At 48.5% G+C, this 14,455-nt stretch overlaps 3 protein-coding genes across 3 annotated transcripts; 2 read left to right on the top strand and 1 right to left on the bottom strand.

The window, feature by feature from the left end:
• The first annotated feature begins 2,782 nt into the window (after positions 1–2,782).
• Positions 2,783–4,766, top strand: LOC122390914 (keratin-associated protein 19-2-like). The gene is made up of 4 exons (XM_043384367.1): positions 2,783–2,892; positions 3,414–3,493; positions 3,944–4,009; positions 4,348–4,766. The coding sequence occupies exons 1-4, from the start codon at positions 2,884–2,886 to the stop codon at positions 4,547–4,549; spliced, it is 357 nt and encodes a 118-aa protein (XP_043240302.1). The 5' UTR covers positions 2,783–2,883; the 3' UTR covers positions 4,550–4,766.
• A 2,008-nt stretch (positions 4,767–6,774) lies between these two features.
• On the bottom strand, positions 6,775–11,822 carry LOC122390915. The gene is made up of 3 exons (XM_043384369.1): positions 11,703–11,822; positions 11,119–11,362; positions 6,775–7,786 (listed from the first exon to the last, which is right to left on the bottom strand). The coding sequence occupies exons 1-3, from the start codon at positions 11,755–11,757 to the stop codon at positions 7,045–7,047; spliced, it is 1,041 nt and encodes a 346-aa protein (XP_043240304.1). The 5' UTR covers positions 11,758–11,822; the 3' UTR covers positions 6,775–7,044.
• A 1,929-nt stretch (positions 11,823–13,751) lies between these two features.
• Positions 13,752–14,390, top strand: LOC122390938. Its single transcript, XM_043384394.1, has 2 exons — positions 13,752–13,908; positions 14,052–14,390. The coding sequence occupies exons 1-2, from the start codon at positions 13,845–13,847 to the stop codon at positions 14,297–14,299; spliced, it is 312 nt and encodes a 103-aa protein (XP_043240329.1). The 5' UTR covers positions 13,752–13,844; the 3' UTR covers positions 14,300–14,390.
• The last annotated feature ends 65 nt before the right edge of the window (positions 14,391–14,455 follow it).

Raw genomic sequence — 14,455 nt, 5'->3', positions numbered from 1 at the left:
GTGACGTCATGTTCGCCATTTTCGCCTCAAAAACGGCAAAATTTCAAACGCCGCTAACATCCTCATTTCTAAAAGGAATCAAGACGTAACAAAAAAGGTTATGCGTGATTCTACTTTGTCTATCAAATGGTTATCTCGGATTTTTGAAAATTTTGGATATTGGCCCAAATTTTTTCAAAAAACTGACTTTTTTTGGGAAAATAATTTTAAAATCCAAAATTTTGAGTGTATCGAAAAAACCGGAATATATGTCAGAGAAGTGGTCTATGTGCACCTACATACCAATTTTTAGAAGAATCGGTTCAAAAATGTGGGAGTTATTCAAAATTTTATGACGTCACGACACACAAATTTTTTGAAAAAAAAATGATTTTTTTGAAGTTCTAGACCTCGTACGGAACTAAAAATAGCACCATTCGATTCGCCGTGAAAAACTGCATCAGATAGACACCTTTTTAGGCCTTAACAACCAACTTCAAAATTTGACCTCACTTGACCTGACCTTGACCTGACCTCGACCTGAAATTCATCCAGAGGTGGTCCATATCACTTATTGAGTGTGCCTATTGAATTCTATGAGTAAAATGACCAGTAAAACATGTGTCGCACATGCCCTTTTCTATATTTTGTTTTGGGTGACCTGACCTGACCTGTACCTGACCTTGACCTTGACCTTTGAATGACATTGTATGCAACGAATATTGGCTTGGTAGTCTAAGAACACGTTTTGGGCAATCAGTCTCAGTCCATTCTTCGGCAACTACGGTACAAGGCCGATACTGTAGAAACTTGCATTTTGTACCCTTGACCTGACCTTGACCTGACCTCTGACCTACTTAAGCAAAAAAATTTGGGCTCTTAAGATCCGTCTTGTTGAGAGCTTTCGATTGCCGTTTTCCCCGTCTTTCTACGACCATCGGTTCGGAAGTTAGACAGGGGGGCAGAATCTGCCCCCCCCCCCCCCCCCAGCAGGGCGCGTATGGCTGAATAGCCCAGCGGGGCGCGGGTTAATGATTGTGCATAAAGCTTATGAAATAAAAAACTACTTTTTGTCATTAGTGAATGCATTTAAACATAATATTTAATTAATTAAGAATAAACCTCAACACATAGACCTCTGCTCAACATAGAAAGATATGGGATTCTTCATGGCTCAGTTGTGGATGATCGGATATCTTTTCCTCACGTGTTACAGAAAAACCTCGCTCCTGCGTCGCTCGGTTAAAGATATATATATAATTATGCATGGGTCTGCCGGGAAGATAAAATTTTTTCAGCACGAGTGTGTTAGTCTTTTCACGAGGGAGTGAAGGTCCCGAGTGAAAAGCTGGCATGAACGCTGATAATTTTTCAACTTCCCGGCAGACCATGGATAATTTTATTTCTTTCACACTATTAGTTGCTATAAATTCTTAAATTATTTAATGCTATAAATTCGAGAACGGGTGCTTGTCCTGGCCGGCAAAGGATCAAGTGACCTTTTACCGGACGGGGAAGTTATTGCCACGAATGGTTCATTACGATTTATTCTTGTGTCTTTGCCCAATGAATCTTTCGATTCGGTGTGTAAGAAATTTTTATCTTCCACTCGGAGCCATGAAAAATCCCTTTGTCATATTATCCGAGAGCATCATCGATTAAAACACTGAAATAAATTCATAAAATGAAGAGATTTGCTGTAAAAGAAATTAGGTGCAGATTTGATCAAGTCAGGTGCATTCGCCGGATAACCCTTCGTGAAAACGTCTAATATGTATCTTAACCCTCGCATGTGTGCGGCGTTTGCCAGCTTCTAATGTGTAGGGGGGGGGGTCGGTTGGACCCCCCCCCCCCTTGCCGTTTGGCCCCTGATCGAGCTAGAGCTTCGCGGAAAAAACGAGCGTGTTGCCCGTGACGAGAGGAAGCCGATGATACCCAATTTTAAGGTCCTAGGTCATTGATTGACCTTCCAGGTCAGGTCAATGACCCAAAGTCGGGAAAATCGGGACCTGTTAGAAAGTCGTAAAGTGTGGCTGCTAAGGGGTTTTTCGGGGTGCTGATCACGAATATCGTGTTAGTTTTGATCACAGATGATGTCTTGAAGCATTTAGACCGGGTCGGGTCAGGTCAGGTCAGGTCAACCAGTAGGCGTCGTGACGGGTATTCGTAGTACGTGTCAACCGCCTCTGACAGCTTCGTAACATGTTACGAAGTCACCAAAACTACTTCGTAAATGTTCAAATGGTTGCTAAATTCGAATTCAGCTCCAAAAACTAGCCTAGAAACATGTAAAACTCGAAAAAGTGACCCGAGGTCACCCGAGGTCACCAAAGGTCAATGACCTGACCTGACCCTCAGGTGACCTTGACACACACGGGAGTAACATCAAATCACATGTTTGAACGTTTGAAACCACGAAAAGCTTGCAAACACGCGGCTAGTGCGAGCCGACATACGCGAAATCCCGATTCCGGCCAAACATGGTCTCGGAAAAGAGGTCACAGGTCAAAGGTCATTTGGGTCAGGGTCATGAAATTTTCAGGGTAGGTGTAAAATTGATCAATGCGAGGGTACTGAAAGTTTCGTCGCGATCGGCCGCTTTTTACGCGAGTTATTCGCGAAAAACCATGGGGGGGGGGTCCATCCGACCCCCCCTACACATGCGAGGGTTAACACAATGACTACAATTCATCACGCATCCGCTCCGCTATAACCAACCGTGGCTCCATTGCCCCCTGCCCCCCCCCCCCACCCCTCACCCCTCCCCTGACCCGGGTGACCTCAAACCGGATCGGTGACCACACCCGGTGGCCGGTACACACCTGGTATATAAACCACGGAGTCGGCTACTGGAGACACAGCTACCGGTCAGTTCAGCCGCCAAACAACAACCAACAACCAGCCATGATCAAGGTAAGTGAGAGGAACAAACCTCACCCAGTCTAGCTGATCGATTATAGTGCGCCACTTGGAGCGAATAGGGCGAAAACAAAATGCATCCCTGTCCTCGAAATGAGTTGTGTACCTCAAATATATGTCAGGCTCTGGTCGCCTGATAAAGCATGTGAATACCTGAGGATATAAAAATCTATGAGTTTATTGAACTTAGCAATCAATAAGTTGAATTCACTGGCCAATCTTCGAACCTGGTTAACTCAGAATCACCTCTATTCATTGGCTCCAAACCGAGTCGCTCAGCCTACTCTATTCGAAGTCAGTCCATTTCACTATTTCTTCGAACATACGCCTTCTCAACAGGCATGCTCAAGTTGGTTATTCTCCCCCATCTCACCCAGTATGTTCTCACACCATACACCCTTTCACACGGTATTTTCTCACCCCCCACCCGTCTCACCTGCATTGTTCTCCCCTGCATTGTTCACCTACATGGTCTCACCTACATTGTTCTACATTGTTCTCCCGTGTTGTTTCAGTTTGTTCTGATCGCCATGTGCGTTGCTGTGGCCGCTGCCAGCGGCTATGGCGCTGCTCAGAGCCACACCCACGTTGAGACGTGAGTGTAATTCTTACTCGGGAAGAAGTATAAAAAAGCAGTTGAGGGAGGGGAGACTGTCATAAAGTAACTGGGCTGGAGAAAGTCGAGGGATGTTGTTACTGCGTGTTTCGGCCACATAATTTTGATTCTTAGCTGGGTGGGGATCGGCATTCAGGGCTGCTTCCAAAAACAGATGTAGGCACTGTCCATTGTGTTCAAGTCAGCGGGTGATATTTGACAAAGTAACGCACCCCGAAGTCTCTCCCAAATCTGATAGCAATGACTCAACGTTGACCCTGCGCTGAGCCTCCAATATAAGTTGACTCTGTGGTTACCCTGTGTTGACTCCGCTCGAGCCCATGTTGACCCCATTATAACCTAATGTTGACCCCAGGTTGACCCACGCAGAGCTAAAGTTGACCCCACATCAACCCCGCGTTGACCCCGTCTCCACTCTCGTTCATGCAGTTACAACGGATATGGCTATGGAGGCAGCACTTATGGCCAGACTGTGGCGCATCCCAACACCTACAGGTAGGTCAGGTCGGGGTAAGGTCATAGTAAGGTCAGATTCAGGTCAGAGCAGGTCAGAACAGGTCAGATCTGAGGTCAGCTCAGTACAGCTGAGCGCAGATTAGCTCAGTTTAGATAAGTAAATAACTTTATCTCGATCAAGTCAAATAGGATAAACTCAGGTCAGGTCAAGGTCAGGTCAATGCTGTTATTTGGAAAACTCCCTCAGCTTTGATCAGGCTACATAGGTCAGCTCAGGTCAAGTAAGATCAGCTGCTAGTTAGGATTAGTATAGCTCAGTAGAGCTACCTAAGCATCTCAAAACTGACTGTTTTCTCTCCCCGTCCTCCATTCAACAGCTACGGCGGCTACGGCGGCTACGGCCGCGGCTACGGCGGCTACGGCTACGGCGGTGGTCTGGCCAAGGTGTACGACCGTACTGTGAGCCGTGGCCTTGGACACGGCATTGCCTACGGCGCCCTCGGCTACGGCGGCTACGGGCACGGCGGCTACGGGCACGGCGGAGCCCGCACCATCGGCCTCGGACTGGCCCTCCATTAAACCGGACCGTTTAACCGGACCGTTTAACCGGACCGTTTAACCGGACCGTTTAACCGGACCGTTTAACCGGACCCGAATACAGCGAGTGATCGTGCTGTTGCGAGTGCGCTCGGCATTTGTGTAACGCGATGTCGAACCACTGTGCTATGACATTATGGTTAATGAACTGTTATTTATTGAGCGATATGTGACGTAAATAAAAATGCAAAATGCGAAATATGTTTGCAGATTATTTGGCGACGAACATCCCAGCGCATTTATTTACATCAAGTGTATCAGTTATCATACCAGAACCAGCAGATGTAGTCTGTTTATGCAATCCTGGAAAATATCTTCAACTGAAAATACCTTCCAGCAATTCTTTTCCGCTCTTTCTCTCTCTCTCTCTCTCTCTCTCTCCTCTCTCTCTCTCTCTCTCTCTCTCTCTCTCTCTCTCTCTCTCTCTCTCTCTCTCTCTCTCTCTTTCTCTCTCTCTCTCCCTCTCTCTCTCTCTCTCTCTCTCTCTCTCTCTCTCTCTCTCTCTCTCTCTCTCTCTCTCTCTCTCTCTTCCACCTCCTATAGAACAAATGCACATATTGTTCCGGGCCTATCCGGTTAGGACTGTGTGGCCTGTCCCACCATACACTCCCGTCCCAAAGGGATGGCCTCAGCCACTCTCAGCCAAATGGCTCCACTTCATTACATGGCCCTAAAATGGTCTCAACTCTCAAACCTCAATGCTTAGACCGAGAGGGCCTGGCCCAACGAAGCAAGCAAGCTATGCATACCACCACTGATTTCATCTTCGGCTTCAGTGGATACAGGTGAATACAGGTGGATACAGGTGGATAGAGGTGGGGTGAAAACTGCAGATGTGTCCTACCCTGGCTCTGACAGGCAGGATTATCACCTTCATGTGCTGCGACAGGTTGGAAGAGATCGACTCATGGTGTCGGTCTGCTCTATAATACCAGCTTATTCAATCAAAGGGAAAGCTTGACCCTCGCCCTGGCAGGGGGGGGGGTCGATGCGACCCCCCCTAAGGTTTTTCGAAGATAGCGTAAAAACGGCGGCGCGCAGCGCCGCCAAATTTGGCACAGCCTATGGGGCAACCTTTTTACATATGACCTAAAAATTTCAGGTCTGGGTGACCTTGGGTCAGGTCACCAGGTCAGAAAAACCGGTACAAGGTCATGGTCAAATTTTAATTTTCTGTTTGCACCTGTCCAACTCACAGTTTTTGACTGATTTCCTTCAAACTTTCAGGGTGTGCTAAGTTCACCGGGTTGTATAACATATAGTTCGGGTTTTTTGAGGTCACTGACCTGAGGTCAGTTAGAGGTCATTACGTCATAATGTTAAGCCTATGGGAAAATACTAAATTCGGAAAATACTGGAGATATCCGCTTCGTTCTATCACTTTTGTGCTTTGAAACCACAGTACTTAACAGCAGGTCACTTGGTGCTTCTTTGTTTGGTGTACTTATCCATGGGTCAGGTCAAATGAGGTCAACCGAGGTCAAATGACGTTTTTGCCAATAACTTGGCACATAATGAAGCTAGAGCTTAAAAATGGTGTCATTGTGTTCTTTGTGATCAGCCGAATCGAATGATATGCGATATGATGCAATTTGGTTAAGTTGAACTTACTTAATTAGTTAAAGTTCACTTAAAATTTAAGAAAAACTTTAAGTACACTTCAGCAAGGTAAAAAGTATACCATTCGACGCGTCTTGACGTGCTGAGTTCACTGGTGCTTTTCTTTTTGCTCTATCTTAAATAGATCAAAAGTTATAATCGAAAAACTTTTGACATGTTTTTAGCGAAATTTTTACATTTATACCCCCAAACCCCCCCTAAATATTAACCTAGAGCAACCAAATTTGCACAGGGGCGAGAACTCCAGCGGACCCACCTACCTACCAAATTTGGTGTTTCTAGGTGCCATAGGAGCCAATCGCGAGGGGGGGGGGGTCACATCGACCCCCCCCCTGCCAGGCCGTGTTATGAAAAATGCCCTGCCAGGGCGAGGGTTAAGAATAGACTGGCTTGCCGCTCACGCATGCCAAGATATACACCTATTATTGGCTACGGTAGGTGCCGGTCCATTATACTTAGAAATTAAATCAATCAATTCAACTGTTCTAACTATAAGGCAACATTGAAGAATCTAAAAACTTCCAAGTCGTGAACCCGTTGCTCCAGCGCCTGCATGCATTTATAACAATAAATATGAGAGGCAAAACTCGGATTCATGATCTGTATAGGCATACCGTATTTCAAAATAATATGTAGAGCATCATCAAATGGGATTTCGTCAGACATAAACATAATGCTCACAAATAGACCAATCACATTCACAAAGAAAACAAATATCAGCCCAAGGAAACGTGTATAGCTCAACATGATGTGACTGATACCACATAGGCCAGTTAGCGTTACCAGTGGAGACGCTAAGTAGCCTGGTGCTCCTGGCTCAACTCCTCCGCCGGTCCGGCCTGCAGCTCGTGCCCGGCCTAGGCCGTCACCGTACAGCCATCGGGGAACTGCGAGGCCAGTCGGTTGGCCTCCTGGTAGCTACAGGATATTGAGCTTCCAGCGGCCCACTGGCGTACAAAAGCCTCGGTCGAATAGTTTGGAATAAAGTGAACCGTCAACGGCTTATCCATGAAGCTGCCGCCGTCTGGGAGCATGGCATTCTGTCGAATGACACGATCCATCTTACTTCGCTTCAGCACATTTGTACTGTTGTCGATGTTGGCTTGGCGCAGTCGCGGACCGTCCAGCAGACCCGTCTCGGTGTCGGTGAAGTCCTGCAGCAGACAGGTGACTCGACTGACCTCAGCGGCGTACCGGGTCTCCAGGTCGTCGCCGTCGTACATGCCGCCACTGCACTCTGCCCAGGAGCGGTCGGTGACAGCGCCAAACGCGTCCAGACACCTGCTCGGGCTGGTCGGACACTGGTCCGCCAGGAGATGGATCAATCGTAAACGACCAGGATCGTCCATGAGGTCGTGCAAGTAAAGGTACACGTCGCACTGACGGGCCACCGTCCGCTGCCAGCAACTGTGGGCGTGCACGGCACTTTGGCGCGGAGTCAGACGGGCGTCTGAGGAGCGCAGGCAGCCCTCGAGGAGCACGCGCGGCTCTTCGTCTCCGAGGAGAAGGTTGGTGGGAACCACGGGCGTGTAGGCCAGCTGAGAGCGTTCGAACGAGGCCCAGTTGAACGGCGTGGAGGGTCCGTCCAGCTGGCCCAGGCTGTCGGCGGGCGAGGGACAAGGGAAATTTCATTAGCAAGAGGCACTGTCACTTGAAGGTTACAAAAGAAGCCAATTTGGAAACTACTCAACTTTATACAAATATTTGATTCACAAAGCATCTTTACAAAATAAATCCGATATTAATTAACTAAGTGATTCATTGAACCATTCATTAAGGCACTAATTTATTTACTCATTCATTCATTTACGCATTCATTTATTTTTTAGAGGGAATTTAATTTCCCTCTGGCGGTGGCTGTGAGTAGAATTATGTCAATAAAAGCGCACGTGCTGAAACCACTTTCATTGCTATTTTGTGTGAAGCCAGTTTCAATCACTTGTCATCATGAAACAACCATACAGGAGAAACGAAAAAACAAAAGTCATACTCTTATATTTTAAGACAAAATCTATCGTCAGAACGCAACGTAGATATCGGCGCTTTTTAAAACCCTCGCCCGCACATGGGGGGGGGGGTGGTTGCCACCCCCCCCCCCAGGTAGTCTTTCTGCTCTGCACTCAACATTTTTAGAGCTAGAAGGCTGATTTTTCGTATAGCTGCTCCTCTATCCTTTCTTGATGTCCACTGCAAATTTCAAATTTTTGTGATTTTTGGTTTCGGAGATATGACCTTGTTTTTCAGGTCATGTCATGACCCAAATGGCCAATTCTCAACATCTTGCGTTTGCCATGGGGCTTGTGAGCTTTTGACACCCTGATTTCGGCCTTTTTTGCCAGTCTTACCTCCCACCTATCATGGAACATGTTGTTCGACGATGTACAGGGGTCAAGGTCAGGGTCAAGGTCAACCTAGGTCATCTAAGATAATTGCGTTTTAGGCAAGCTGAATTTACTTTTTTTGAAGTTTTTTGACTGCATTTTTGGTAAAAGCTTCTCAGATGATGATTTCATGTAATATGGACCCAAAAACAATCGGTGCACACATCAGTATACACACAGACACACACAGACATACAAACACATATAATTGACCTTGACCTAACTTGACCTGAAATGACCTCAGCAGCAAAATTCTGGTCGGGTAGTGTGACAAAGAGGTTCTAGCTGGCTTGGCACCAGAAAACAGCATCGTCATCGGTATTTGATAAGCAGCACACTTGATATCCAACGGTGACCCAAAACAGCAACATTTTTTAGTTTGACCTGACCTGGAAGGTCAATGACTGGCCTGAGAAGGTAAAACTGGGTATCATTGGATTCGTCTCTTCCCAAAGAATCTTTTTGGTCTTTACTGCTAAGCTCTATCTCCAACAGGAACGAAATGGCGCGGGGGGGTGGCAACCACCCCCCCCCCCATGTGCGTTCTAGGATGGGAAAATGGCATGTGCGGGCGAGGGTTAATTAATACCCGGAAAGCACCATGGAGAAATGTTAATTTGAGTTTGGTGCAGAAGTTTCTGGCCCATGGCAGTGTTGAGAACCTGAAGAAAGGTCGATGCGGCCGAAAGAAGACAAATAGAACACCTGGCAACGCAGAGAAGACCCAGAAGGCTCTCCAGCGGAGTCCTAACAACTCCCTGAGGCGGCTGAGCCAGGAGCTGGGCTGCAGCCAGACAACGGCTCAACGGCTGGCCAGGACTGACTGTCAGCTGTTTCCCTATAAGGTGTCTGTTCACCAAACACTGGCAGAGTCCGACAAACAGGCACGAATGCTGTACAGCGGCTGGTTTCCGAGGAGCTGCGACGACGATGGCGACTTTCTCTACCAGGTCTGGTTCACCGATGAAGCGAATTTTCACCTCGATGAAGGTGTGAACTCCCAGAACTTCCGGTTCTGGTCGACCGACCTGCCGGATGTCGTCGCTGAAGTCCCTCTGCACAGCGCCAAGTGCACTGCGCTTTGTGCGATCAGCAGCAGGGGCGTGATTGGCCCTTTCTGGTTCGAGGACAGCGCTGGGGCCACTGTACAGGGTTAACGCACAGCGGTACCGGCAGGTCATCAGCAGGTTTTGGACTGCGCTGAGGCGGAAGCTGGGCGGCGCTACACAGCAGCTGGACAGCCAGTGGTTCCAGCAGGACGGCGCCACCGCGCACACGGCCGGCGCCACCCGGAAATGGCTGCGCGACCGCTTTGGTCAGAGGCTGATCTCACGGGGAGAGGTGCACAGCTGGCCCGCGCGCTCACCCGACTTGACGCCATGTGACTTCTTCCTCTGGGGTCACCGTAAGGACCAGGTGTACAAGAACAACCCGGGAACCTTACAGGAGCTCAAAGAAGCTGTGACCTGTGCAGTCCGCCGAGTGCGACCCGAGATGTGCCGGGCCCAGGGTTGTGCTCGACTCAAAAAAATTTGCCGACTCGACTCATCATTCAACTTCAGAATGCCCTGACTCAACTCTGACTCAAACAAGGAGCATATTTTTTCCCTTGACTCGACTCATGACTCAAGCGGCTCAATGAAAATATGAGTTGACTCAAACTTGACTCAATTTTTTTGTTGAGTCAAGTGTGTTGACTCAAAATTGACTCAGATAAAAAAGTTGTTGAGCGGGGGGGGGGGGTGAAAAAATCCGACAGCAGGGCCAGGCCTAAGGTGCGGGGGGAGAATGAAAAACTTATACTATATATTGTTTCTAAAATGTTGAGTCAGCTGACTCATGTTCCTAAATGTTCTTGACTCAACTCAATGTCAAAAGTTATTTTACTGACTCAACTCTGACTCAACTCAACACCTTAATATTTTTGTCCGACTCAACTCTGACTCAACTCAACAGCTCAACATTTTATCCGACTCGACTCAAATCTGACTCATTTGAGTCAGAGTTGAGTCAAATTTCTGACTCGACTCATGAGTCAAGCACAACCCTGGCCGGGCCGCGCTGGAGTGGGCGCGGAGCCGCGCCGTTCTGTGCCTGGAGCGGAAGGGAGAGCATCTGGAGCATGTGCTCTGCCGCTACCAGTGAGTGGCCAGTGAGACAGTGACCAGACCAACATAAAGTAGCATTGACTGTGCTATACAACAGTTTTGGTTTTTATTGGATCGGATCAGTGAAACTGAAAAAAATGACTTTAAATTCGTTTGTTTATTTAGGCACTACCGGTACTTGTGTTTTTTTTTTCATCTGTTAGTTCGCACTTGCTTACACGATAGTTCATTGTCTCCAATGCTCATCTGCTCACGGTTTCATTCCTTCTTTTCATGTTAACATTTAGCCGCTTCATCGTTTTACCAAATCAAAACCGATGCACAGAACAATCACATCGAAGATTGCATTGTATCATTCCTCCCACCCAACAGAAGTTCTCATAACCCACAAACCCGTCCCGTCCTTCCCCTCTGACACTCCCGGGTCATATCCCGACCTCACCTGTTGGCCAAACAGACATACAGCAGACTAACTACTGGCACTCCGTCGCAGGCCGGCTCCAAGCCGCCCCTCTCCAGCCTCTGCACACAGCGCTGCAGGGCGGCGGCCACGGCGGCAGCCTCCTCGCCCTCAGAGGTCGTGTAGTCGTCTGTGAGACAGTGGCGGGCGCGCAGGGTGGCCGGAGAGCCCTCCAGCACCGCCTGGTCTGTGGCGAACACCGACTCCGTCGAGATGCGAGCCCTGCCTGAGATGATAAGATAGAGGGGGAGGGGGAGCTGAGGTGGGCATCAATGTGGAGTTCAGTGATTGGATAATTGGATAGCCATAGTGCTACAATGAATAGGTATTGATTTTTATAGGTTGACGTCCTGTATGTATAGTATTGGCGAAATAAGCAGCTTTAACAGCAGGATTGTGTGGCGTCATTTCTATCAAAATAGCAAAAACACTTCTAACCTGAACTGAGCAAAGCCACGGACGGAATACCTAGGATGTTGCTACGAATTGGCGTGCGTGTCTCTGTCCCATTGACTCAACTGAAGCGATCTGAACAGAAAACCACCATGATCAGGCACTCTACTCACTGTTTGATACCGCCAGCAGATAGAGAAGAAGTCCTAATCCCGTTCGAGCCGCCATGCGCCCTGCCTCCGTTTGCAGTATCAATATGATCAAACAAAATGAAACTAGTATCCACCAAACGCAGGTTTTCCACTGCCGTGAGGCGAACAGATGGAAAGACTAGTCCTAGGCTACATTGCTGCCGGTCTGTCGGCCGGCGAAGGACACATGTGCGCGCCCCACCTGTACACACAAATCCGACCGGTAGAGGAGGCAAGGTGGCCATGGCGGCGCTTCAGCTCGTGGTACGTGGCTTTGGGAGGACATCGCAGGCGAGCATTGCACAATTACGGAGCGAATTCCCTGTTTGGGCCATTTCAATGATTGGGACAGAGGCAATGGTGCTTCTATTCGATCCAGCAGCAGTGGGGGTTATCTGGTGCTTTCCTCATTTCCTCTTCTGTTGGAGCTAGAGCCTAGAACAGCAAAAACAAAGGTGATGACAAACATGTACAATAGTCAACGAGTGCCACGAGTGGAAAACAAATTAGGCTTAGTAATATATGAAAAATTTAAACTCTGAAAAGTGAGCGTGTTTATGGCTTTATTATTTGCGCTATGTATATCTATATATGTTTCTCTAAGCTTCTCTATGTTTTATCTTTCTCCTGTTTTTATTACGGAGCGAGCGAAGCGAGCGTAGTCTTTCCTTAGATTAACGGAAATTTCTGAGTATGAGCGGCCGGCCGGCCGGCCGGCCGTGGTCACGCTTCTGCGAGGCTCATATCTCAGCAACCACTTGACCGATTTACACGCGGTAATTTTGTAGGGTAGCTTCATTCCTTCTACCAAGTATTGGACTATTCCCGATGCATGTGGGTGACCCCTTATGCACGTGCCACGTGCAAAACGAAGAGGTGTCCGTTTTGTAATTGTTGCAATATCTCGGTAACTACTTGGCCGATTGCGCTGAAAGTTGGCATGTAGGTAGGCACCCACTAGGCACTGCATATCCATGTGCCAGAGTTGGGGTGCTGCTGCACGTGCGCACGTGCAGGGGTCGTTTCCAGATCTCGAGAACGGCTCGACCGATTGCGCTGAAATTTAGTACACAGTTAGGGACCGGTTAGTAGGGTGCCGTGCACAAGTCAGTTGGGACCCATTTTGCACGTGCGCACGTGCAGGGTGCCGCTTCCAGATCTCGAGAACGGCTGGGCCGATTGTGCCCAAATTTGGCACGTCGCTAGAGACCGGTTAGTAGGGTGCCGTGCACAAGTCAGTTGGAGGTACCCCCTCGCAATTTCGCACGTGCAAGGCCCACCCTCTCGCTCGCTCCGTTAGTCGCCCCAAAAGGCGTTATACTGGTTTGTATTTGTTTTGGTGACTGGTTTAATGAAACGGGTGGCATTACCTTGAAATGAGAGCTACAGGCTTGCAACAATGGTTGAAAACTTCGGACTAAGCACACAGTGAAAGCATGAAATTGTTCCCTCAAACCAAGTGAAACGTCGATAAATTACACATTTTGGAGATGAGTCAATCATGTCAATTTGCCTCAGGAATGTAGCAAAAATTCAACCTTTAATGACCACTGATAATCCTATGATTGAAGTGACCAAAAATGTGAAGTGCCTTCATGATTTTGACGTTCTTTCGAACGGCGCTTTCTGAGTGTAGCTATGTGCCCCAGGAGATGAGAAGCAGAACAAACTTAGTAACTAATTTCTGTCGTTTAAAAGGCCCGAGGCATCACGGCTTCCGGCAAGGAAGGGAACGTGGCTTCAACTTGTTTACGATGTGTTGCATGAAGCATATTATGGCTCGGACAGTATCTGAGACCATGCGGGGCTTACAGAGCTTCCCGTTCTCCCATTGCCATCACCCATCACATACCATCGATATACATATCACGATGTATATACGTACGTATCGGCAAATATCACGACTCACGAGTCGCGGTTCCACCATAGCTCCCTTCCCTCCTCTGCCGTGCCGGTGGGATTTGTGTGTACAGGTGGGGGGCGCACATGTGCGCTGTCCTGACACAGGCCGGCAGCACCGTACCTTAGACACTGTTCCCGGCAGGTTGTCACCCGACAGTGGAAGGCTCACAATCAGCGGGTGTCACTGCTCGATATATCGTTGCCAAGTAGAACGAAGGCTGGATGAGAAAGATGTCCGCTCGAACAAGATTAGGGCTTCTTCTCTGCTTGTTGACGGTGTCAGACAGTGAGTACCTGGTCATGGTGGCTTACGATGTTACAATTAGATCGCTCATGTGTAGAAAAGACGCGTTGATCCGCAGTTAGATCGTACTCCGTGGCCTTATCTAGATCAGGTTAAAAGCATCTTTCATTTGCTTGCCATCCCAGGCAGGGCGCGCATCTCGACGGAGTCGGTGTTCGCCACAGACCAGGCGGTGCTGGAGGGCTCTCCGGCCACCCTGCGCGCCCGCCACTGTCTCACAGACGACTACACGACCTCTGAGGGCGAGGAGGCTGCCGCCGTGGCCGCCGCCCTGCAGCGCTGTGTGCAGAGGCTGGAGAGGGGCGGCTTGGAGCCGGCCTGCGACGGAGTGCCAGTAGTTAGTCTGCTGTATGTCTGTTTGGCCAACAGGTGAGGTCCGGATATGACCCTGGATATGTCAGAGAGGTTGGGACAGTGTGGGACTGGCATGGAGGGAAAAGAGAATGGGTGTGCCAGTGTCGATGTAAAGCATTAGTGCAGCATCTTTAACTTTCGTGTCAGAAGGACGTGCTTGAATGCGTCTGGAAAG

The sequence above is a fragment of the Amphibalanus amphitrite genome, unplaced genomic scaffold (genome assembly GCF_019059575.1).
Source record: "Amphibalanus amphitrite isolate SeventyFive unplaced genomic scaffold, NRLGWU_Aamphi_draft 000415F_arrow, whole genome shotgun sequence".
Classification (NCBI taxonomy): domain Eukaryota; kingdom Metazoa; phylum Arthropoda; class Thecostraca; order Balanomorpha; family Balanidae; genus Amphibalanus; species Amphibalanus amphitrite.
The sequence above is the reverse complement of the archived record's forward strand: the minus strand, read 5'-3'. Positions and strand labels throughout refer to the sequence as shown.

Coding starts and splice junctions, on each gene's coding strand:
- LOC122390914 (XM_043384367.1), top strand. Junction 3,494..3,943: donor AGCCACACCCACGTTGAGAC/GTGAGTGTAATT, acceptor TCGTTCATGCAG/TTACAACGGATATGGCTATG. Junction 4,010..4,347: donor GCGCATCCCAACACCTACAG/GTAGGTCAGGTC, acceptor TCCATTCAACAG/CTACGGCGGCTACGGCGGCT.
- LOC122390915 (XM_043384369.1), bottom strand. CDS start 11,757: ATGGCGGCTCGAACGGGATTAGGACTTCTTCTCTATCTGCTGGCGGTA. Junction 11,363..11,702: donor TCTGCTGGCGGTATCAAACA/GTGAGTAGAGTG, acceptor TTATCATCTCAG/GCAGGGCTCGCATCTCGACG. Junction 7,787..11,118: donor TATGTCTGTTTGGCCAACAG/GTGAGGTCGGGA, acceptor GCCCGCCGACAG/CCTGGGCCAGCTGGACGGAC.
- LOC122390938 (XM_043384394.1), top strand. CDS start 13,845: ATGAGAAAGATGTCCGCTCGAACAAGATTAGGGCTTCTTCTCTGCTTG. Junction 13,909..14,051: donor CTTGTTGACGGTGTCAGACA/GTGAGTACCTGG, acceptor TTGCCATCCCAG/GCAGGGCGCGCATCTCGACG.